The 24,980-nt window shown below is 44.0% G+C and overlaps 1 protein-coding gene across 6 annotated transcripts in view; it reads right to left on the reverse strand.

The window, feature by feature from the left end:
• DGKD (diacylglycerol kinase delta) overlaps positions 1–24,980 on the reverse strand; it is an 80,095-nt gene that overhangs the window by 33,254 nt on the left and 21,861 nt on the right. For 5 of the 6 annotated variants that reach the window (XR_012160825.2, XM_073360184.2, XM_073360183.2 and 2 more), the window contains exons 3-6: positions 24,053–24,133; positions 1,948–2,052; positions 1,245–1,377; positions 242–348 (exon numbers count right to left, since the gene is read on the reverse strand). Coding sequence is in view for 5 of the 6 variants with exons in the window: in XM_073360184.2 (XP_073216285.2) it covers positions 242–348; positions 1,245–1,377; positions 1,948–2,052; positions 24,053–24,133 (426 nt within the window). In the remaining variant the exon portion in view is untranslated. Of the gene's footprint in view, positions 1–241; positions 349–1,244; positions 1,378–1,947; positions 2,053–19,624; positions 20,185–24,052; positions 24,134–24,980 lie in introns of those variants that run through there. The other variant, XM_073360185.2, reaches the window with a different exon arrangement.

The following is a 24,980-nucleotide window of genomic DNA, read 5'->3' on the forward strand; positions in this document are numbered from 1 at the left end:
TAAAGACAAAGTTGGTTGTTTCCACAGGACAGTTAATTGTACAGAGTATTTGCCAGCCCCAGGCAATGCAGTTCCATCTAATTTTTCCACATCAGCACTTGGGGAAAGAAGGCTTCAACTGCTTCCAATAATTTCACCCTGATGTCTCAAAAGCAGCATGTGTGGAGGGACATATGCAAAGTAGACTCTATAGTTCCAGCTATTCCAACCCAGAGTGGACATGGTCTAGGCCAATACATACCCCATCTTCATCTTCAATTATATCCTTCCCAATAGACGCCAGTGTCGTCCATTTGCAGTTGTTGGTTGCCCGGACAGCGCACCGTTTGTGAGCTTTAAACTTGCATACTAAAGAGGAACAAAAAGAAATTAATCCTGCCACTGAACACATGATGTGACAGTATGAGCATAAAGGCTGACTAAGCAGTGAAACACAGAGCTTCAAATGTCTGCTCCAAAAGAGAGCACCCTCTGCCTTGTTAGCAATGGCAAAACTATCAGAGCTTAATGTACTGAGTTCGTTAAAAAACTCTATTTTGCTCTAGCTGCTAACTCCTGCTCCTCATTTTCACCGCTGGATTGTAAATGGGTTAATTTATCCCATTTTGTTAAATCTGACATGATATGTACAGTAAAATATGCTTGCACCCCTTTACACATCACAGGTGTAACCTTCTCCACACTAGAAGTATGAGCCGCAAGAAGCTGTGAATGTCTCCTATACCAAAGCTGAGAAAGATTAACCTCCTGAGATTCAAACACTGACATGCACTTGCTGCTGTGAATAATACAAAATACACTTTCAATCTGATTCTTCAAAAATAGATACTTTCACACTTCAGATTTGAAAAATTCTAATATTCGATAGCAATGATTTTGGCAGATCAAAAATAAGTGTTTCACCACACCACTGCCAGATCCAACAACATAAGAACCAGCATTAAAACTACACACACAGTCATCTTCCTACAACCCTCTCAGGACCAGATCCTGCATTCGTTATGCACCCAGAAAATTCCCCAGGAAGCCAACAGGAATCTGAGAGCAAAAGGAATGCAGGATCAAGACCATAAGAGTTCCATTCTTACATATTCTGTAGCTTTCTGAGTGTTCGGTGTCACTTTTCTTCTAGCCCATTTTGTAGACAGTAAACAACAGTTTCATTGTTTTAAACCATCTCTGGAATACAATAGTGAGTTATCATGGCAATATGCCCTGAGTGAGAGACAATAAAATGCTTTTACCTTCACATGAGAGTCCATGCGACGTGACCCCAGATAATGCCTCCCGGCACACGTTGCAATACGTTGGCCGAGCATGTGAGCAGGCGTACCAGTTATGCATCCCTGAGAAATGGTCCATACTGTACTGCGTAGACTTAAAATAAATACAGTACAGTAAACCCTAAGGTGGAGCTTGAGAGTTTTCCTAAGAGAGAAACTCAAACATAACAGACAGAAAAGGCAAAAATAGCACAATCTTTTCTGGGGGGTAGGGAGAGGGCAGGCTTTGTGCAGTTATCACACTAGGCAGGCTAAGCACACAGAAGGACAAGGAGTTAGGATGCTACAGACCAAGCACCTGGATACACTGCAGTTGCAGTAGGCTGAATCCTGAGCAGGTGTGACGAGTCAGGGCAATGGTAGTAGGCTGACACCAAACAGTTGAAGACCAGGGGTGCGAGGTATGTGTTCTGTACCTACCTATCCTGTGGTAAGTGTTCTAACACTCACCAAGAGGGGAGTGTACAGAGTACAAAAGTCACTGTAAGAGGGAGTTGTAAGCAGGCAGCAGTTTGGAGGTTTTGTATATAAAATCTGATCCAATGCCCACTGAAGTCAATGAAATGACACCCATTAATTGGCACTGGGTCAAGCCCGTAAACAAATGCTATTTGGGAGGAACTGCACAAAACACAGCTGGTAAATAAGAGGATTCTTCCATTACCTCAAAATGCTCACGGTTCTGTATAGTTTTCAGTGCTGCAATCCAATCTTCCATCTCTTTTCTGTTATCCGCACAGAGGATGAGTTTCCGACACGGGGTGATAACCTGACAGGACAGAGAAATCACTACGGTGAGTTCCAGGGCTGTCAGGAAGACAGGAAGAACAGGGAACATGGAATAAGAACAACCTTGAAATATCACTGCTTCTGAGGACAGCCACAGAAAGCAGCTGTGTATCTCTGAGCAAAGATCAATGACACTTTAATGGTATTGCTTGCTCTGAGGCCAACGCTCTCTTTCCGTGGGGTTTACAGAGCTGAAGAGTTTTTTGTTCCTATTTTGACTCCTGAATTCATTAATAACTATAGTTTGAGAATCGCAGTGGAGAGCCATCCAAAGAACAACACAATACAGAAATCAATGATACAGCAGCAATGTCAACATATTAACTGCATGGATATTGCATGAGGTTTTTAAAAAAATTAACATTTGATGGAATTTTTCATATTAATTTGAACAATATTAAACCAATTTCTATTTTATTTTGTTTAGATGGCAACATGACTTCTACCAGTTAACATTCCTATGCAAAATATGTGGTACACTGGAGTTAAGTCTCAATTACTTAAGTGGGGAAAAAACCTCAAAACCAGGATACGATCCTATACTACAACAATGCATACTTTCATCACATCAGTGACTGTGAAAGTTGTAAAGCAACCTAACTGACTGTCTGACTCTTACTGATAAACTGTTCCAGGCCCTCCACTCCATGTGGTTTCTCTCCTGCTGCTTCTTCCATCATGGCCACCTGATTTGCGGCCACATGGAGTTTATAAACTTGTCACGGACTCTGGTGTAGCATGCCTCCTCTCTCTGAGCATACGGTCACCAGGGCAAGAAGCTTACACAGCTTTGACCTTCCTGGATCTGACCTTAGAGCATTCAGCATCCCTTTCCACATTGTGCGCTTCCCAAAGCGAGTCCGCCCGGGTTGGGCTCCTGGGGAAGCCAGAGGGCCCTGCACCTCAACTCCCCAGTCAGCGATGACTCTCAGCCAGCATGTAAACTAAGGACTTATTAGTTGACAGAAACACAGCGTAGAACACAGCTTGCTAGCACAGAAATCAGTGACTTTCAGCCACGTCCATCTTGAGGAATCCCCAGTCAGACGCCCTGGACTTCCCCTCTTTCAGTTCCCCAAACAGATTGCCCAGCTACCAGTGATCTGACCTCCGACACCCCCGTTGCTCCTCCTCCTGGTCTTTGTCTCGCTTCCCTGGGCAAAAGAGTCACCTGGTCGCATCCCCCTCCTGGGTCTCAGGTTACGAAGTGCACCTGGTGCAGACAGCTGGAGCACCCTCATTTGCCCCAGAGGGTCTCAGCCAAAGTCACACACCCTTATTCCCACAACCTAGGCATTGGTATAGCACACAGGGAAACTGAGACGCACACAGTACTCATGCAAAACAGTAAGACTCACATAGCTCACATACTACATAACAAGAGAAAATCCCCACTTCGTCACAAAACTCTGCAATGCTCATAATGTATGCAGAAACTGTTCTTAATAATAATTCTGAGAACAGCACTCCCAAATGTAAATTCTTGCTAAAACCAACAGATTATAGATTAATCAACCCATTTTGGAGTTGGGACAAGTGAAAATAAGTTTAAAAATTAGGAAAATATTCCAAAATTGAGATCATCATATTGTTTAACCCTCTTATCCCCAGAAAGCCTGATTTGATTTACCTCAAACTTTCCATAAAAATTCTAAGATCACACCTGACAGAATGGTTTTGTTTGGGTTAAGATAAGGAATGTGTGCATGTCAAAAACAAGCTGATAATTGTGGGCTACTCTCAACTTTAATGTTACTCCATAACAAACCTAAAAAACTGTAATTCAATATAGCCCTCAAATTTGCCCTAGAGACTTTTCACAATAGCATCTGTGTCTAAAGCAGCATGGGAGAGAAAGAAGATTTAGCTGGAAAAGTTCAGTGAATCTAGCACATTTGCTGCTGCTTTATCCATGTTTAATCATAAAATTTACTAGACAAAGTCACATTCTGAAAAACCTAATACTGTATATCCCTACAAATGGCTAAATCATTACTGGAGGAAGAAATAACAGTCACATTTAAGCATGGACCATCTGTATAGAGAATGTGAAATCTTAGATTTAATTTCTGCAAGAACTCTCTTGTTGAGAGAGTGGAATGGTCAATAACACCTGGTCCAGAAGAAACCCTTAAGGGGGCTCAGGCTAGGGTTAGTGATTTCAGTAAAGACTGACCAAGAGTGGTTCCATTTTTTTCAAACGTGCATATAAAAAGTGTTAATTTTTTTTGGTGCTGTGAAATTAAACAATTAAATAACATGGCACCTGGATAGGAATACAACTAGCTATAATTGAGAACCAGGGTAAATTGACCTGTAAGGAGAACTCCAGCAATGTTTTCAAATGGGGCAAAAGGATTTCCTCCCAGAATTAAGCAGATTAAGAGCTAGAGGAAAAACACATATTTCTCCTCCCATATTAAAGCAATATCCTCTGCCCTTCAGATTTCACTCATTTTTTTCCTCCCACTCACTCTCATTGTAGTTCTTGGCATTTCCCCCCTCTCCACTCTACTTGTTTCACTCTTCTCCCTTTTTCTTTATGGCCCATTTCCTATTTTGGTGGGTGGAAATGGATTCTTTGGGGGCCCCACACCTGCTTCTTCCTCTCACCTTAACACATTGCAGCAGAACCTTCCTTCTGGCCAAAAAAGAGCAAAAGTGGCTCTCTTTCTAACCTGTCAACACTCCTCCTTCAGCCAGCCAGAAGGGGTCACAAGAGAAAAATAACTACTCACGTAAGTTAAAGCAATGCTTAAGTGTTAGTTAGAACAGAGCCCTAGTTTAAAGTGATTCTTCATTTTTAAAGACAAATCCTTCCTTGGCTCCTTGTTTTTTTTTTTAATTACCCCAGTCTGTTAAGGATGACTCTAGAATGGAAAGCCAAAGGAGCCTTCCTTCTTGCCCCCAACTGGAGCCTAGGCCACAGTGAACCCTGCCATAGATAGGAAGGTAACTGTCAAGAGAAATTCTTCAAACCTTTTTGAGGGTGTGTCTTCACAGCACTGTTCGCTGAACGGCTGCAGTTCAGCTAGCCAAGCCAGACTGAGAGCAACTATGCTTCAAAACAACATTTGTTACATGTTGATTTGACTAGCTTCTGGGGAGTTGTAACTTGAGTTGTTGCATCCTCACTGCGTTACTAGCTGAAGCTAGAGCCCACCTACCCAGTGGCACAATAGCCACTGGGCCGACGGGGCCCATGCCTAAGAGCCCCAGCCAATTGGGGGGCCCACAGAAAAACAGGTTCCCCCATGCCCCAACCCACTTGGTGCTCCTGCCTGGGAGCAGGGTTGGGGCACAGCGTTTTCCCCCACAGGAGCACCAGGCGGGCAGGGCAAGTCCCCATGCTGCGCCCCGACCCTACTCCCCAGCAGGAGTGCAGGTGGGGGTGGCCGCAGGGGGGCTGCAGGCAGAAGGGGTAGGGAGGGCCCCCTACTTGCTCTGGCTCATGGCCCCACAAACCCCATATCTGCTCCTGCACCTACCTCCTGCCCCCTTCCATTCCTTACAGGCCGGTTAGCTTGAGCCTAAAACACCACTTACATCGAGATAGACAGTTTTGGATGTGGATGGTAGTCAAGTTAGAGGTAAAAAATGAGTTGCAACTTGAGCTAACTGTGCTGTGAAGACACACCCTAAGACTACAGAAATACTGGCCACCATTTCCAGACTGCTGTTAGAAGCAGTGTGGAGTTTATAAAAGACCACACATATAAAATATGCAAGGATGAGCATGGACACAAGAGTAGCTGAACGGGTAATCTCCACCACAGCTGCAGAAGATACAGACATCTTAAAATATCCCTCTGTCACTTTGCAACTGCCAGATTTCAGGGCAGGGACCTTATTTCCTGTTTATTCTGTAAAGCACCCTGTACACTTCTGGGGCCACTGTAAAAATAATAAAATATTGACTCTACATACATTAAACTTGCAGCCTTACTGCCATGAACATCCTTTCAAACGAGTGGAAAGTAAAGACATGACTGGTACAGTCACCCATGCTGGAGAAGTGCAATACTTGGACGTTTCTTTCCTTTTTTAAATTAAAAAAAAAAAGTAAAATCACAGAAATGTCAGGCTGGAAGGGACCTTGAGAGGTCATCAAGTCCAGTCCCCTGCTCTAAGACCAAGTAAATTTAAACCATCCCTGACAGGTGTTTATCCAACTTGTTCTTAAAAACCTCCACTGATAGGAGTTTCACAACCTCCCTTGGAAGCCTATTCCAAAGCTTAAGTACCCTTACAGTTAGATAGTTTTCCCAATATCTATCTCTCTTGCTACAGATTACTTCTTGTCCTACCTTCCAAGGTGGACGTGGAAAACAACTGATCACCATCCTCTTTATAACAGCCCTTAACGTATTTGAAGATTTATCAGGTCCACCTCAGTCTTCTTTTCTCAAGACTACACATGCCCAGTATATTCCTCTAGGACTTCACCTTCCTCTATAAGTTCTCAAAGATAATTGCTAAAAGTTCCATGAGTGATTCAGCTGGTTCTTTATGTAACCTAGGATGAACTTTATCAGGCCCTGCTGATTTGAATACATATAGCTTACCTAAATATTCTTTAACCTGTTCCTTCCCCCTTGTTGTTAATATTAATTGTGTTAAGTATCTGATCACAGTTAACCTTCTTAGTGAAGATTGAAGCAAAACAGGCATTAAACACCTCAGCCTTCTTGATGTCATCCATTATTAGCTGTCCTTTCCTGCTAAGAAGGAGACCTACACTTTCCTTCATCTTTCTCTTGCTCCTAATGTACTTGAAGAACCTCTTCTTATTGCCTTTTATGTCCCATATTGGCTTCTCACTATTCTGTCTACCTTTCGTTTGCACTGGGATAGTTTACAGTTTTGCCTTTAATATTGTCTCCTTGAAAAACTGCAAGCTCTCCTGAACTCCTTTTTCCCTTAGATTTTCTTCCCCTGGAATCCTACCTTTTTTGAAATCCATTGTCCTTATTCTGCTGCTTTTATTCCTTCCTTTCCTTAGAATCATGAAATCTATCCAGTATCATCAAAATATCTAGTATCAATTTTTTTGTATCCTCTTAAAAGAACAAGAATCTGAAATATTGGCCCAGTAGACAGAAACTTTGAAGCTGCTGGTAACAGACAGCCCCCCAACCGGAAGCAAATACTCACCAGCAACTACACACCACACCACAGAAACACTAACCCAGGAACTAATCCCTGTAACAAACCCCGTTGCCTTCTCTGTCCCCATATCTACTCTAGCGACACCATCATAGGACCCAGCCACACCATCAGAGGCTCATTCACTTGCAGATCTACTAATGTGATATATACCATCATGTGCCAGCAATGCCTCTCTGCCATGTACATTGGCCAAACCAGACAGTCTCTACGTAAAAGGATAAATGGACACAAATCAGACATCAGGTATGGTAACATACAAAAGCCAATAAGAGAACACTTCAATCTCCCTGGACACTCAATAACAGATTTAAATGTAGCCATACTTCAACAAAAATACTTCAAAAACAGACTTCAAAGAGAAACTGCTGAACTACAATTCATTTGCATACTTAACACCATCAATTTGGGCTTGAATAGGGACTGAGAGTGGCTGGCTCACTACAAAAGCAATTTTCCCTCTCTTGGTATTGACACCTCCTCATCAATTATTGGGAGTGGACTACATGAGTAAATTGGCCTTCAATTGGCCTCTCCACTTGTAAGGTAACTCCCTTGTCGTCATGTGCCAATATATATTTATGCCTGTATCTGTAATTTTCACTCCATGCATCTGAAGAAGTGGGTTTTTTACCCACGAAAGCTTATGCCCAAATAAATCTGTTAGTCTTTAAGGTGTCACCGGGCTCCTCGTTGTTTTTGCTTTTGGTAAAGGTTCAATTCTGGGGTCTCAAACTTCCTGTATCTCCACAGAGAACTGGTCCAATGAAGAGTGTGTGTGTGTGTGAGCGTGAGTGTGAGGCAGGGGCTGATGTCGGGGTTTCCTCCTCCCCCATCTCAGGACAGGTTGCTTCCGGCGGCTGTCTGAATTTATGAGACAGCATGCCAACACACTCACTCTCCCGCAACACACACAGTCTGTCCCCCTGCCATACACACATGCTCCCTGTCACACACTCTCCCTCCCTCCGACTTCAGTTGAAAAGCAGCTGGCAATTTAGTAGGATGCCCATGGAACAATGGGATTGAGAAACCTGCATCATGTGATGCTGTACATGCCCCATGAGGCATTGCAAAAAAAACCCAACGTTTTGGGGGGAGGGATAGCTCAGTGGTTTGAGCAGTGGCCTGCTAAAGCCAGGTTGTGAGTTCAATCCTTGAGGGGGCCATTTAGGGATCTGGGGCAAAAATTGGGGATTGGTCCTGCTTTGAGCAGGGGGTTGGACTAGAGGACCTCCTGAGGTCCCTTCCAACCCTGATATTTTATGATTCTGTGATATAATGCAGCCATGATAAAATGCCAAAAGCCAGCATTGGGACAGAGAAATTTACATCTTAGGAGACAAAAAATTGGGTTCTGTGTTTATATAGCACCCAGCAATATGGGGTCCTGATCCATGACAGGGATTTCTAGATGCTACAATAATTAATTAATTAAAGGTATTTTCATATCTTATTCTGCTAGCCAAGAAATCACAGACCTGAAACTAGAAGTCTGGCACACAACTACAAGCCAAGAAGTGAGGACAAAGTTGTAAATAGATTTCAGACAGCAAAATTCCCAACTTAATAACAGCTCCAGAGACACATTTATCTTGAGATTCTTGATGTCCTCAGCAATGTGAACTGACTGAATGAGTCTAAAATGCTTGCTTCCAAACCAAGAATCTCAAAGACAACTTCCAGTTTAAGTAGAAATCGGGTGATATTCAAGATTTTTGTAAAACTTCGTTACAGATTTTAACTGTAGCAGCTTTGTCTAATAATTCCTGTAAAAGGAGTATGAAGACCTAGTTTTGATATAACTATCAGCTGTGAAACAGTGAACAAGATTATATTTAAACAATATTGGTGACAAATAGGAACCCAGAAAACACAACAGAGGTATTTCCCTATCAGAATAGGCCAACAGTTCATCTAGTCCTATATGTAACCTGTCTCTCCTAGTGGCTAATGCCAGATACCTTACAGGAAGGCGTATACCACTCATTCGGCACCTAATTGCTCTTACATTGCCTAGTACACCAGAATCCTGAATGATCATCTACTAACATGATGATCATCTACTAACATCCACCTGGTCTACACCTAAAACTTAGGTCAACCTAGCTATGTCACTTGGGGTGTGAAAAATTCACATGCATAAGATACGTAGTTCAGCTGTAGACACTGTTAGGTTGGTGGAAGAATTCTTCCCTTGACCTAGCCTCCTCTTCTCAAGGGGTGCATTTACTACAGTGATGAAAAACCTCCTTCCATCGCAACAGTGCCATTGCAGCACTTATAGTGTTATAGTGTTAACACGCAGGCAGGGGGAGTAGGCAAATCACAGGACTGCTCTTGGTGGAACAGGGAGCACTGAACTTGATGGAAAAACTGTCCCCACTGAGGAAAGTGTGAAGAGGAGAGTGGTGTGGGGGGAAAAAAGGGTCCAAGAAGGCAAGTGGGAGGAAGGCCCCATCCTCAAACATTTGTATGTGCACATTTAAGCTTGAAATTTCAACCTGAAACTCACTAACTCACTCTCTCCTCCTCTTTGCCACATACACACATGGCTTGTCTATACTACTGGGATTACAGTGACATAGCTACGGCACCACAGCTATGACACTGTAACCGCCGTAGTGCAGACACACAATGGCAATGGCAGGGGTTCTTCTGTCATTGTAGGAACTCCACCCCGTCAAGCAATGATAACTGGGTTGACAAAATACTTCCGTTGACCTAACTGCATCTACACTGGGGAGATAGGACTGCAGAGCTGTGGTGCTCAGGGCTGTGGATTTTTCATACCCCTGAATGCCATAGCTATGCCCTAAGTTTTAAGTGTAGAGCAGCCCCCACTGCCCCCCACAACACACTGAAGGGAGGGTAAAGGCCTCTCCCTTCCTTGTTAATGGGGGGGAGGGAGGGAGAGAAGACATACAGTGTGCCAATCTGCATCAGACTGCTGATTATCCACCCTGATATCCTGCTGCCAGAAGTGGCTAATTTCTGATTCTTCAAAAGGCGGCAGTGGCCATCCACCCCCAAAAAATGCACCTTTCTAATCAGGGAATCACATACATCCATTTCTCACCATGGCAGTGATCAGCTGACACACTGATGTATGAGATTTGGTTACCCCTCTCTTGGCAGACATTGCTACAAATGTTAATGGTCCGACTATTTTTTTAAGTTCCAGTTCCAGTTTTTGACTAACACCCTGGAACGCAAATTCCACAGGATGATGCCACACTATGTGAATAGCATTTCCTTTTATTTGTTCTAAATTTACCATGCAGTAATGTCATCCAGTGACCTCTTGTTCTCATATAATGGGATAGCACAAAAACAAGGGACTGATTCACTTTGAATGAGGGAGGGGATTGCTTCCCCTCACAGTTTAAAAAAATAAAAAATCAGAAGACAGAACAAACAGAATCCTGAGATTATTAATAACCCTTGTGTTTTTTGGCCTATTTTGAGGTTGGCAGAACTCTGAGTAGTCAGACCCTGAAGTGGCTCAAAGGTTTATCATGATGTGAACTATTATGTAAATTAAACCAGCTTGCTCTTCCTAAAAAGGGAATGCCAAATACTGATGCGGTTGCTTTTTAGCCCGAGTGCTGTGGAGCTTTCTGGCATATGAATCTCAGGTTTGGTCCCTAAAATGGGAACTGTATGCCTAGATTCATCTCCCTTAGCTAGCATTAAAAGACAGTCTATAACAACACTGCTGGTACATAAAGCAATTGCCTATTAAGGCCCAAGGTACCATGGCATCAGAGTTAATCAGTAGTGGCAAGGAATGTGCCATTCATTCTCGAGTCATCAGAATGAATGGGAATGACAGAAAAGGCTTAAGGATGTTGGAGGGAGAGAAACTCTTATTCACTTCAGGCAGGACTCAATTTAGTTTACCAATACCACAAAGAATGTCATCACACTGTCTACAGAAACCCCGATAAGTGTGTCACTTGATAGAATCATAGCAGTTCGGTCAACTACTCCTGTGCAATCAAGAAGATTCACAGATTCTCCAGTGAGTCTTTGCAGACACTTCCAGCTGAGGCATCTCAATCCCATCACAGAAAACCTGTTCTTCAAGCCATCCTATTCAAAATCATTGACTGAAGCCAGTGCCAAATGGTACGTCTACACTGGGTTTTAAAATCATCAGCAGCAAATCTCAGAACCTGGGTACAGACTTGGGCTCATGCTATGCCACTAAAACAGCAGTGTAGGGGCTCTAGCTTGAGCTCTGAGCCCACACCCATAGCGTCCCTGAGGCTAGATGCTGACACTACCCTAACACTTCTCAAGGACTCAGCATCATCTCCTGTACCTTTTCACCAAGAAGTCCATCCTCCAACCAGGTTTGCCATCTCCCTTCTGGCTGATGATACCAGTTAGGTCACCATGATACTGCTCTGTCCAAAGTTATCACCAGTTTAACTCAACTGACTTTTCGAGTGAGGCCAGCTGGCAAATGATGGAGCCAAGTGAGGAAAATCTCTAATTTCACATTAAAAAACAGACTGGACTCCCCTGGATGTCAGTCCCCAGTGAACAACTGTGAACCTCCAGATTAGAAAGCTAACCCAATACGGATTCCCTGCCTTAGACCAAAATGTAAAAAGAAATCCTGCTACATTTCAATTTTTTTGTGTTTTCTTATTCTGAGCCACTTCAATATTTCCTCCCAGCAGTGAGAGTGAAGCCTAATCGTCATTCTCTGACCTTGCTTCCCTCAAAGGAGTCCTTACCCATTGACTTCTTCATTAGAGTCCTTTCCCAGTATTTCCTGGCTGCCCAGAAACTTCTCAGAGCTGAAGTGGCAACTTTGGCCAAACACAGTATGATTCTGCTCTATCAGAGTGGATCTGGTGAGCTCAGTGACCACATGAGACAGAAAAACAAGTTAACACTCTGGCCCAATCACAGAGCTGGTTGTGAAAGACACAAAAGGAGTGATAGAGGAACATGAAATGATTCTGCTAAATATAGCTGTCCTGGTGCGATATACCGTTGAAGGTAGCCAAGAGTGGGCGTATGACAGGACCTGATAATTTTGGCTGCTTCCTTTTGCTACATCCTGTTCAAACATGCAGCCCTGCACACAATTTTATGAGCCCCAAGAGCTCCTAGCATATTCAAAATAGCTAGCGGTTTAATGTGCAAAGGGAGAGCAGAATTCCTTATTGCTTGGAGGATCGAGAACCAGCAGCCAGAAAAAATATAAACGGTGGAGGCGGCGAGCAAGGAAGTTATGCTGATGCAAGTAAAGATCTTCACTTGATCGGCAATAGCACAGCTCAGGTGAATGTCCATGCACAGGAGGCAGCTAGTGTCTTTGCTTTGTATAGTAGGCCAGGCTGTCCTCCTCACATACCCCTGACATTCAATGAAGGATAGGATAGGTCCCAGACGACTGGAAAAAGGCAAATATAGTGCCCATATTTAAAAAAGGGAAGAAAGAGAACCCAGGGAACTACAGACCAGTCAGCCTCACTTCAGTCCCTGGCAAAATCATGGAGTAGATCATCATGGAATCCCATTTTGAAGCACTTGGAGGAGAGGAAGGTGATCAGAAACAGTCAACATGGATTCACCAAGGGCAAGTCATGCCTGACCAACCTGATTGCCTTCTATGATGAGATAACTGGCTCTGTGGATATGGAGAAAGAGGTGGACGTGATATATCTTGACCTTAGCAAAGCTTTTGACACGGTCTCCCACAATATTCTTGCTAGCAAGTTAAAGAAGTATGGATTGGATGAATGGACTATAAGGTGGATAGAAAGCTGGCTAGATTGTCGGGCTTAATGGGTAGTGATCAACAGCTCAATGTCTAGTTGGCAGCCAGTATCAAGTGGAGTGTCCCAGGGGTCTGTCCTGGGGCCGGTTTTGTTCGACATCTTTATTAATGATCTGGATGATGGGATGAATTGCACCCTCAGTAAGTTTACAGATGACACTAAACTGGGGGGAGAGGTAGATATGCTGGAGGTTAGGGATAGGGTCCACAGTGACCTAGACAAATTGGAGGATTGGGCCAAAAAAAATCTGATGAGATTGAACAAGGACAAGTGCAGAGTCCTGCACTTAGGAAGGAAGAATCCCATGCACCGCTACAGGCTGGAGACCGACTGGCAAAGCAGCAGTTCTGCAGAAAAGGATCTGGGGATTATAGTAGATGAGAAGCTGGATATGAGTCAACAGTGCGCCCTTGTTGCCAAGAAGGCCAACGGCATATTGGACTGTATTAGTAGGAGCATTGCCAGCAGATTGAGGGAAGTGATTATTCCTCTCTATTTGCACTGGTGAGGCCACACCTGGAGTATTGTGTCCAGTTTTGGTCCCCCCACTACAGAAGGGATGTGGACAAATTGGAGAGAATCCAAAAGAGGGCAATGAAAATGATTAGGGGGTTGGGGCACATGACTTACGAGGAGAGGCTGAGGGAACTGGGGCTATTTAGTCTGCAGAGAGTGAGGGGGGATTTGATAGCAGCCTTTACTACCTTAAGGGGTTCCAAAGAGGATGGAGCTCGGCTGTTCTCAGCAGTGGCAGATGACAGAACAAGAAGCAGTGGTATCCAGTTGCAGTGCAGGAGGTCTAGGTTGGATATTAGGAAACACTATTTCACTATGAGGGTGGTGAAGCACTGGAATGGGTTACCTAGGGAGGTGGTGGAATCGCCATCCTTAGAGGTTTTTAAGGTCTGGCTTGTCAAAGCCCTGGCTGGGATGATTTAGTTGAGGTTGGTTCTGCTTTGAGCAAGGGGATTGGACTAGTGACCTCCTGAGGTCTCTTCCAACCCATATATTCTATGATTCTAATATTACAGTGGTCCAGCCACTTATCAGCTACAGCTCCTGGAGCAGCTACAGTTGTAAAGTGAATAATGACAAACCTAAAAGCAGCTAGTTATGTTTACCAGCAAGACCAGTAACTCATCAGGACTAAAATATTTCAAGCATGCTGCTGCTAAAGCTCATAATGCACTTTGATGGGATTGATGGGACTGACTATAAGGAGTTCCCTGGTGTATGGCAGATTCTCTGCTTGACATGCTGCTAAACCAAGGTATAAAGTGGATTAAGCATGGCTAAAGGAACTCCTGTTCCTTCAATGAATACGTTAATTCATAGAGCAGGCAATGAAAAAGGAAGCAGAAGCATAAACTTCAGCCTTGGATTAGCAATTTACACTTCAGATTAGGAGCATGTGTCACAGCCCTGGTAACTCAGTAGGCTGCTGTGTTTGGGTACTGCAGAACTGGACCTGTGCGCTCCTAAGCTTCCTTTGTTCTGAGTAGGTGCCCTGCACTGTCTCTTTCTTTGACCTCGCTGGCACACTCCCCGGGCATAGACTACATCATTCCTTCACAGAAACGGGACCTCAAGGTCCAGCTGATCTATACTCCCCAGAGTACCCCAATAGCGACAAGACAGCACAAGAAATCTACAGAGCCAAATAAAACAACATAACATCTATACTACCTTCCCTGCCTCAGTCTTCTCATCCCTCGAGCACTCTTTGGGATTCGGTCACCATTACCTAGGGTGTCCAGGATCCTCACTCCTGCCCACGGCTTTTCCTTTGAATCATGCAGTGTGTGCATCTCGCTCTCCTCCCCTATCCCACAGCAACCAGCTTCCTTCTTCCTTGGCTGGTCCTGCAGTCCTAAAAGGATCTTTGTGCTACACAAGCACACTCCTTTTGTTCCTCTTTCTCAGCCTCTGTGGTTTTTAAAGACTAGCACTAATGCCAAGTTTCATTGTTTCCCTTTTCTTGTGAAAATCCTCTGCTTCAAACCCCAGCCCACTGCAAAGAAGCTGGAAACAACTGTTTTCACATCCAGTGTGGCCATCCTAATGTCCTAATGTGCTCCCATCTGAATGGGAGCTATTCTTGTCCCTGGTCTGGAACATGCCACCATTCCTGATGGCACAGGGCTGACACCACATCCACTGAGCTATTCAATGATACAGCAATTTCATGAATCAGCCAGAATTCATAAGCTGTAAATAAACGGCTTCCCCAAACTGTCACAGTGTATCTCATTAATGTCAATTAGACAACTAAATTGGAGGCCGAGATCACAATTCTACAGGCTGGGATAACATGGCACAATTTAGGCAAGACTCTCTCTTTTGGGAAGCAAGAGGTGAATTCTGTTAAATATTCATGCTTCAGAAGATGAGGGATTGAAGCATGGCTTCCTCCACACATCTCTGTCAATGCGCCTCTGTCCTGCTTTACAGTGCACCCTTCACACAGCTCTGCCAATGCACCCAAACCCTGATGATCCAGTGCTGTGCTCCAAGAGAGTTCCGTGAATTAGAGCTTTATGAAACTACCTATGTTTAGGAATGTTCCCAAATAGCATTCACAGCCTAATTCTGCCATACCTCTCCCCTCAACTCCAGATGCCACACTGAACATTCTTCATCCCAGACAGAACTCACCACTTTCACAGAGAAATGTAGTTATTTTTATAGTGAAAACAGCTTTTCCTGACAATTGGATAGTTTCCACTTATGGAAACTACCTTTCATTTCCATCTGATAAAAGATGAGTTAATATTTTAAAGACCCTGCTAAAGTCTGAGCAATAAGATTTTTTTGTGGAGCTGCTCTCCCTAGGTACCTGAATCCTAACCTGCAGCACCCTTGGTATTATGACCCTGGACTTAGAGGTTTTTAAGGCCTGGCTTGACAAAGCCCTGGCTGGGATGATTTAGTTGATGTTGGTCCTGCTTCGAGAAGGGAGTTGGACTAGATGACCTCCTGAGGTCTCTTCCAACCCTAATCCTCTATGATTCTACACAGCTCTTAGACTTAACTCTGAACGGGCAGATTTCAGGCTAGACTAGCGCACAGAGGGATAAATACAATACACTGTGTTGCACTTTCTGGGACTAGATTCAATTAAACTAGATGTGTTTCTCTTATGATATATACCAGAACTGTTAGGCCTACATGCAATAAATGCACCAGCCCCCTGCCTTTGATAGTATTTGTTGGCACAACATGTCTCCAGATAAAGTTTAATTTTTGTTTATTCTACATCATGATGTCTCATCTTCTTCCCTGATGCCGGAGTGGGAAAGCTGACAAGACAGAGCATTCTCTGGGAAAATGACCATCTTTCATCCCAGGGTCACATTCCTAAATGCCTCTAGAAGCTCTGTTCCTAAACAAGAGGCATTCCTGTTCCTGGCAGTCAGCGGAATGAGCACAGACAAGGGTAGATTCCAGGACTCCTATAATCAGAAAGGAAGTGTGTCGAAAGGTCCTCATCACTGGTCAGCGGGTAAAAAGTTCATATGGTGAAAATCTCTGCCTATACACTTATTCCATATAGCACTGGGAAAAGGCCCTTTCTTCCCTTTGTACTTCCACAGAACAAAGTCCTTTCAGAAAAAATGTTCCCAAATGGAACTACATAATTCTGAAATAAAGGTGCAGTTGGGAAGTTAAAGACATTTCAGAGAAAGCTTCCAAGTCATTCACCCAGAAGCAAATAATCATGAACTGAGGGACAAGTCAATGCTCCCCTTTATTATAGCTGCTGTCTTGGTGGTGTAATACCTGTCATGGCTAGCAGCTAATAAAATCTACAACTGAGCAGGACAAGACCTTGCCTACAGTAGGAAAATGATCTGTTGCTGACAGTTTACTGTTAGCAATAGCTCCCCACAACCCCTCATGTAAGTAGTGTTGAAAACAGGTTAGCTGTTAGCACGAAAGGAAGTACACTGTTTTCAGCATCATTACTGAAAGCATGACAAACCGAGTGGCTCACCACACTTAGCGTCACGGAGCTCAGGATAGTTTTGTTCTGTCTACAATAGCCATTAAACCATTTTGAGCATCAGTAGAGGGGGGAACGAGAGGACATCCTTTGCTGATAACTGTCAGCAGCAGGTCCTTTTCCTGGTTGTAGACAAGAATATGCATCTGCACAAGAAGCCCTTTTCTTCTACTGCAACTCCAGTTCAAAATTACATCTGCCACGTTCTGAAATGGCTTCTAGTGCCCCCAGAATCTTCTTGCCTTTTCCTGCTGTTCAGGGATAGACAGAGAGTTTGTAAACTCACTCAGGAAGGTAGATTAAACACAGGATATAATGCACTAAGGTTACCAAAGAGCAAACAAAGTAGAAAACAAAAGCTGCTAGTGTTCAGGCACACAGACAGAAACAGGTGCTAATTCCATACCAATCAACTTCCTTGTAGGGGAATAAAATCCCTTTACAAACATTCTCAAAGCTTTCTCCTTCACTTTACAACTCCCTATCTATCATGCCCCCTTTGTCAGAGATGTGTAGTCACATTTCACCTCTTCCAAACAGCATCTTCATCAGTCTGAGAACACCTAGCACATTTTTGGGTGCTCTTGTAATCTGAAGAAGAATCACTAATCTCAGCAGTGCAACTTCTTATACGGACCATTCCGCTCTTTTCTCTGTATTTGATGCAATGCCCCACAAGACCTCACTTAGATGGCTTCTCTCCACTTCTGCATGTCCTGTGTGAGCAGACTAACAACCAGTTCCAGCAAGAGACCAGATTAAAAGTCCTGGAATCCTAGACAAGAAAAGGATTTCTAAAAGATTCTTTTCATAGGCTAGCACTGAGTCAGAAATGTCTGTTTACCAAGGGCCTGTCTCAAGCAGAAATTTTTTTTTACTGAGGACTGGTGTGCAAATAACTAAAGCAATAGAGTATTTAGAAACTGGAGCAAATATAATAGGAACTGGGAACAGGCCTGCACTGAACGAGAGGGAAAAGCAGTGACACTCTTGTTAGTTAAAATGAAGACAGCAGTTCTAGTCTGCAGCCTTATTTTCAGTTCTTATAACTCTGAGAGAGGAAAATCTGAAAGCAACCAATATTACTATAGATATTAAATGTATCAGCAGAGTATGTACAATTTTTTAAATTGTGTATGCATGCAGGAGTGGAAATGACAACAATCCATCCAGGAGCCTGGTTACTCAAACTGCATTGTGATCTTGTCCTGTTTATAGAAGATACTTTGACAGGGAGAAGATGGGGGAATCTCTCCCTCTGTTTGTGAGACTATGCAGCTGGTCCCTTTCCAATGCCCACCGTACCAGAGCCCAATACCTCCCTAATGCACACTGTTTGTGTAGAGTGGTGGGGTTGGGGGCAACCTCCCCACTAAGTTTGGTGGCGTCCTGAAGCATGTCACTGTGTATGTTATGGAGTATGTATTGGAATGGGGAAACTCTCCTCCCCTGCTCTGTGCCTTCATCCCCATTACCCTGAAGAGCCAGCTTACTCCCTGAAGCATACTGTCCTAAGCTTGTCTGTGTGCTGAGGAATTGGAGATGGGAGATTCCCCTCCCATATACAACAAGACTGGTTATTCCCAGAAGCACATTATTCATGACCCTGTCTGTGTAGGGAGGGATTGAAGTAGGATCTGACATCTTGGGGAGTCCAAGGAAGTTGCAGACCACAAGGAATTCTCTGCTCTATCCTGACACACTCACGTCTGACCCTGGTCTCGAGGGCTGAGTCTGACTTCCTGCAAAGAGCTTACAACAGAAGTTCCTATATTTCGTCTCCTGATAAAAACAAACAACATGTTCTTCCTTGGTGCTTACATTTCAAACCAGCTCAAGTAACCTTTGATCCTGGTTCCTCTTGCTCCAGCCTTACAGACACCCAGCTAACGAGCCAACAAACTGTGAGCTGACTCCCAGCCTGATAGCTAGCTGCAACAGTTCTGAGTAATCCTTCATTCAAGGGCAAGCTTCTTCAGCAAAAACATTAACACCAGCTACTCTCCAGTGGCAGAGTCCAGGTTATTCTGGGACAGTACAGCAGATACATTCACTTTCAGGGGAAAACATCCATTTCCATACCACTTCACCAGGCAGGTGCTGTCATCTTACTTGCCTGATGAAGATAGTGTAAAACAGCGAGAAGATAGTAACAAGAGGCAAATGTGGCTATCTCATATGCTTCCAGAGAGGAATGGCTGGAGAAGGACAATGTCCTATGTACTCTCCCTCTCACAAGAAAAAACATGCTCTCATTCGTGAGTGCAAGCAATTCCATACACGTCTTTCTGAAATCTACAGCAACCCGTCTCTTCTCCCCATACCAATAAGAGAAAATGAGAATACTCCACTGGAGTAAGGTAGTCCTCCAACCTGAGTTACCATGCTTCTTCTCACCCTGTGACCCTGGTTCTGGGGACTCATCAGTTACAAAATAGGATGTACTTCCAACTGCACCACAGGCAACAACTCACTTTTGCACATCCATTCCAGTTCTATATAACTTTTACATATGCATCAGCACAGAAGAGGAGAGTATAATTAATTCACTTTACAAGCCAGAGAGCCTGAAATACACTTACTCCAAAGAATCTGTATTCCTGGTGGCTGGTTGTTCAGGAGCAGGTGATGTCTTTGTTGATGTCCAGTCCAACAAACCCCGTTCACTCTTCTGGTCCTAAAGCTGAAGACCCATATTCAATCCTTTTCTAAACTAGAGGGTCCTGACCATGTCTCCTCCATCTCAGAACAAACAAAATTGATTGTTTGATATAAAATTAATAGGATTATTCCTCTCTGAAGCCACTCTCTTGGAGTTCTGTTCCACTCCTCACCACAAGCTGTTTAGCTGTGTGCTTAAGGAGGAGCTGGGACAGATTTGCTTCTGCTGGCAGTGAAGTCAGGAGGGAGGTGCTGAGTGTAATAATATGCTGTTTCCTGTCTTATGCCAGAGCTGAGAGGTACGTCCCAATGGAGAGGGGGTGGAGAGGAGTTTATGGAGGCGTCCAGGAGTTCAAGCTCCACCTCTTCAACAAAGCAGACTTTGACAGCAGAGGAGGGGTCAAGAGGAAGGCTACTGGCAGCCCCGCTGTGTGCTGTGTCTGTGCATCAGCTGCAAACAGCAGCTTTCAGGACCGTATCAATACAGGGGAATCAAACCACCAAGGCTCTCCACACACACCACGTCTGCCACAGCTAACATCTGGGAACTTTCTCATGCAGAATCGCAAGGCTCTGAGTAAACTGAGACGATGAATTGATGTTGAAATCTGCGTAAAGGTCACTAGAAGCAGAAGTTGGGTGAAAGTCCAGACAGATGCCAGAGAAGAATGTCTGCTAGAAACAACTGGAAAACCAGTTCCAGAGCTGTTGGCTGAAAGTGACACAGGATTTGTGGCTGGAAAGAGCCAATGGCCCATCTAGTCCATCCCTTGTTATGTCAGGTACATTTTACTCTTCAGGAAATACACAATAGATTTTTTTATTTCAGCCCTGGGCTTTCCTTTAAAAAGCATTTGTTAACTGCTCCCATCACACCACATGGCTCCACAGCCAAATCTGGGATTGGAATGTTTTCGAATACGCATCCTAACTCCTATCTCCAGTTCAAACTTGGGAGACGTACACTAAAGAAATCTAAATAAGATAAGTAAATAAATAAAATCATGTTATACCCTTTTCTTGCTCTAAATCCTTGTATTTCTCCCTTTTAACTACCTCTCCACAGCAAAGAAATCAGCTGCCAGATATTACCAATGTCTTATATAAAAGACTTATCAATATCTTTATATCTGAATTTTATTCCTTTATTTCTGCAACAGATCACCCTGTTGGCCCTGGGCTGCTGCCAAGCACTGTGATCCTACCTGCATTGTGTTTCTAAACATCATCTCTGCCGCATCTAATCCGAATCCATTCACACAAGCATTCTTTGTTCTCATTGCCTCTCCCCAAACGTATCATTTTACAATTCCCAGCATTTAAAAACATCTTCCCTTCTTCTGCCCATTTCCCTGATTTACAGGTGCTACCTTTTCCTTGGGCTAAAACCAAATCAAGCCACTTTCCTCCCAAAATGGAACCAAGATCTGTTGTGCTAGTTATCTTAGGACTTGTCTATATGAACATTTAGTTTGCAGTGAGCTGGGATGTAAATCTACACCATAGCCTGCCATGGACTAAGTGTCCTTGTGGACCCTGCTTCAGTGCATTAACAGTTTGTTAGTTCACTTTGATCTAGTCCCATTTCAAAGATGACTAGATCAAAGCGAATTAGCAAACTGTTAATGCACTGCAGCAGCGTCCACACAGACAGTCTGTGGCAAGCTACTGTGGGGGTAGTTTCACATCCCAGCTTGCTGTAAATTAAATGTTGGTGTAGACAAAGCCCTTAATCTTCAGGTACTTCTCCTGACTGCCTGATCTCTCCTGATCCTGTGGCTTCTCTTCACACCAGGTATCACTCCTTCCACCCTCTTTCTTGCTTCTTTTCCTCCTTGCTTTGTTTCCCTTCCTCCCAGTGTTCTGTCCCCTCTTTCCTCACAACCTCTTCCCCAACTTCTCCTCCTACTCCAGTCACTCCTGCCCTGTGTTTTTTGCATCTCCTCCCTGCTTGCCATCTCCTTCATTAGCTCCCATGCTTCCTCCTACCAAATAGTGTCATTCATGCAGCTCTCATACAGCTGATCCACTCTTTAGTGCCTCTAACTGTACCACTCTTTGTAAGACAGGAGGACAGAGTAAGGTGCTGAGCTCTAGCCAGCTTGGAGACCAGATGTAGTGTAAAGAAACAGGTCATCCTGACTAAATTCAAGAAGATGGCAACCTTTTAAGTATTAAGGGTAGGTGACGTGGTCAGTAGATTTAGGAGCAGAGGCAATACTAACTAAGAGTTGGACCCATCTCCTGAACTAAGTCAACTGCTAGTCTGAAAAGTGCAGTATTTATCCATTAAGCAGCACAACTGCTTGGACATTGGAGCTGCTTTTCTCAGAGAAGGGCCAGTCTTTGCCAGGTCAGAAATTAAACTTTCCATTAAAGAAAGTGAGAGCAGTAAAGACAAACGGAACCTCTGAAATGCAAGGACAACTGCCTTTGTTAGGTAACACTAGATGTTTGATATCTCGGATCTAAACCAACACTTATTAGTGAACCTCTTTGCTTTGAAAAACCAGGAAAAAGTTCTCTCTTAAGTGCACTTTTAATATGGATCAAAAAACTCTGTATTTGGGAGGGAAAGAGAGCTGGGAAGATGCAGAAGGGAAATCAGAGAGCACTCACAAACAGAACTGGAGAAAATTGTAGGGCTCTGAGGAATGCAAAGCAATGACTGCAGTGATGTGGCAGACCAAACAGTATAACAACTACAGAACCTTTTGATTAGCAGAGTAGTTTTTATAGCTCAGGGTGGACCACAGTCAAATCCATGTATGAAATCTCGATAGACAGAACAGACAGAAAGCCACAGAGGCCAGATATTTTCCTACAGACTACCTGAGCAGCCATGATACAGGAGCCAGAGAGACTGAGCACCATTTGCTGTTTCCTGAGAACCAATCTAATTCTCCTGTTCTCTCAGCCCCCTAGGAAAGGCAGGGGAGTAGCATGGCCTGGTGCCTCTGTCCTGGAAGTGATTCCTCCTTCACGGCTGTGCTCAGATGCAGGAAGTTGTATAAGCAACATGATGCTTCCCTTTGCCTCCCCACAATACATCCATTGCCCCTGGCAGAAATGAGAGAGGTTCCCAAATTACCACAACTAATACAGTAACAATGTTAGCACATCTACAAAGCTTGCATTACCTGAGCACTGTACACATTGTAAATTATCCTCACTAGAGTTTTTGCCTGTAAAATTATTCTGATTTATAGAAAGGGAAGCTGAGGCAGGCATTGGTGATTTCCCACAGCCACAGGGAGAATATGTGTCAGTGCTGGGATTAGAACTCAAGGGTTCCTGATTTCCTGTCCTGTATAGAGATCACTGGACCCTGGAGAGTAGTGTGGGTACTCACTCTCAGACTCAGCAAGGCCTTTTCTTAGCCTTTGAGTACCAGACTGGAAGATGCCTTCTATGAGAAAATGCTGGAATTTAACCAGATTCTAGGGTTTATGCCATAGCCACTTTGTCCAGATCCATCTGATCAAAGGGCTACAACTTGGGATAAGGCTAATACCTATTGCCAGGATCCTCTGTCAAAGGCATACACAGAACTAGCCCCAGTTCTGCAACCTTACTTTAACTATCTCTTATCTTGCTCTACTCCCACTATACACATCAGTATGCAGCTCTTTGTGAACTTGTAGGATCCCTTTTAGTTCCACCTCTCCCTAGGGGTTTATATCTACAATTTGTAATTTGGCCATGGCACATGTATAGATTCACACATTCTAAGGCCGTAAAGGACCACTACGTTCATTTAATCTCATCTCCTGCAAAGCACATGCCACAGAACTTCACCCATAATTCCTGCCGCAGAGGGAATTATGCTGTCCTGTTATATAAATGAACAGTATTAGAGAGGCCCAATAAACACGTGTTTAAGAAGAGTGTATCTTTAAAGACATAGGTTTAACAGCATACCCAGTCATCCAAAACATTTCATGTATGGAGGGGGATGATTTACAATTGCTGTGGGGAACATACATTTATATTTCTTGACTTTTCTGCACAAAAATCTAGCCATAATGCTGCACTCATCATACACTGCATTAAACAGGAACATTCAGTTGCGTATACCATAAGGTAGAAACCACTGAAACCCTCAGCAGGCAATAATGGAATCTCTCTGCCACAAACCAAACCATGTACCACCTTCCAGCATCTTCTTATGGCTTGGTTAGTAAAGCAGCTGCCATTTCAACAATGGGTGAACAGCACTGTTAGACTTCCCCCAGTGAGGGGGCCATGAGTGGAGCTGAGAGCTTTTCTAACCAGACAGAATCTTCAGATTTAGAAAGTGAGGAGAAGGAGAAATGGAGGGAGGATGGAAGTGGTCTGATAAATCCTACCGTGAAGCTGTTGTTGACATTCTTAGTGCTAGATTCTGCCACACTGGCATCTGTCAGATCAACCTCATCAAAAATTATCGACTGAGGAAAAAACAACAAAAAACAGGTGTGTAAGAAACATCCCCAATGGGATTCCTATATAAATATCAGCCCCATACTCTCCAGTAGGGATCTGTTTTGAAAGGGTCTGGGACTGACAGTATGAAATTGGACTCACAAGAACAGTTCCATGAATGCACCAGTGCCCACATTTGCCCCAGCCTCCCTTCTCAGTTAACGTTCAGGGATCACTTTCACGGCATAGTTACATTTTGTCGTTGTTACTGTAAATGTAGTACTTATGAAGGAGTAAGATTAAAAACCCTAAAGAATAGCTACGGTCAGTCAAGATACTGACAAGGCGAGTGAGGTAATATCTTTTATTGGACCAACTTCTGTTTTAGAGAGAGACAAGCTTTTGAGCTTACACAGAGCTCTAGGTCAGTGGTTCTCAAAGCCGGTCCGCAGCTTGTGCAGGGAAAGCCCCTGCCGGGCCGTGCCGCACTGGTTTACCTGCCGCGTACACAGGTTCGGCTGATCGCGGATCCCACTGGCCGTGGTTCGCCGCTCCAGGCCAATAGGGGCTGCGGGAAGCGGCGCGATCAAGGGACGTGCTGGCCGCTCTTCCTGCAGCCCCCATTGGCCTGGAGCGGCAAACCGCGGCCAGTGGGTGCCACAATCGGCTGAACCTGTGGACACAGCAGATAAGCAAACCAATCCGGCCCGGCAAGGGCTTTCCCTGCACAAGCGGCGGACCGGCTTTGAGAACCACTGCTCTAGGTCACTAATATGGCAAATTCTAGGTTTCCCAGGTCTTCCCTTCATCCACATTTTCTCCCACCTACTTCAGTTCCTATTGGGTTTTAGCTCAGTCCCAACTATAGAGGAT

The sequence above is a fragment of the Lepidochelys kempii genome, chromosome 9 (genome assembly GCF_965140285.1).
Source record: "Lepidochelys kempii isolate rLepKem1 chromosome 9, rLepKem1.hap1, whole genome shotgun sequence".
In the NCBI taxonomy this organism is placed as follows: Eukaryota; Metazoa; Chordata; order Testudines; family Cheloniidae; genus Lepidochelys; species Lepidochelys kempii.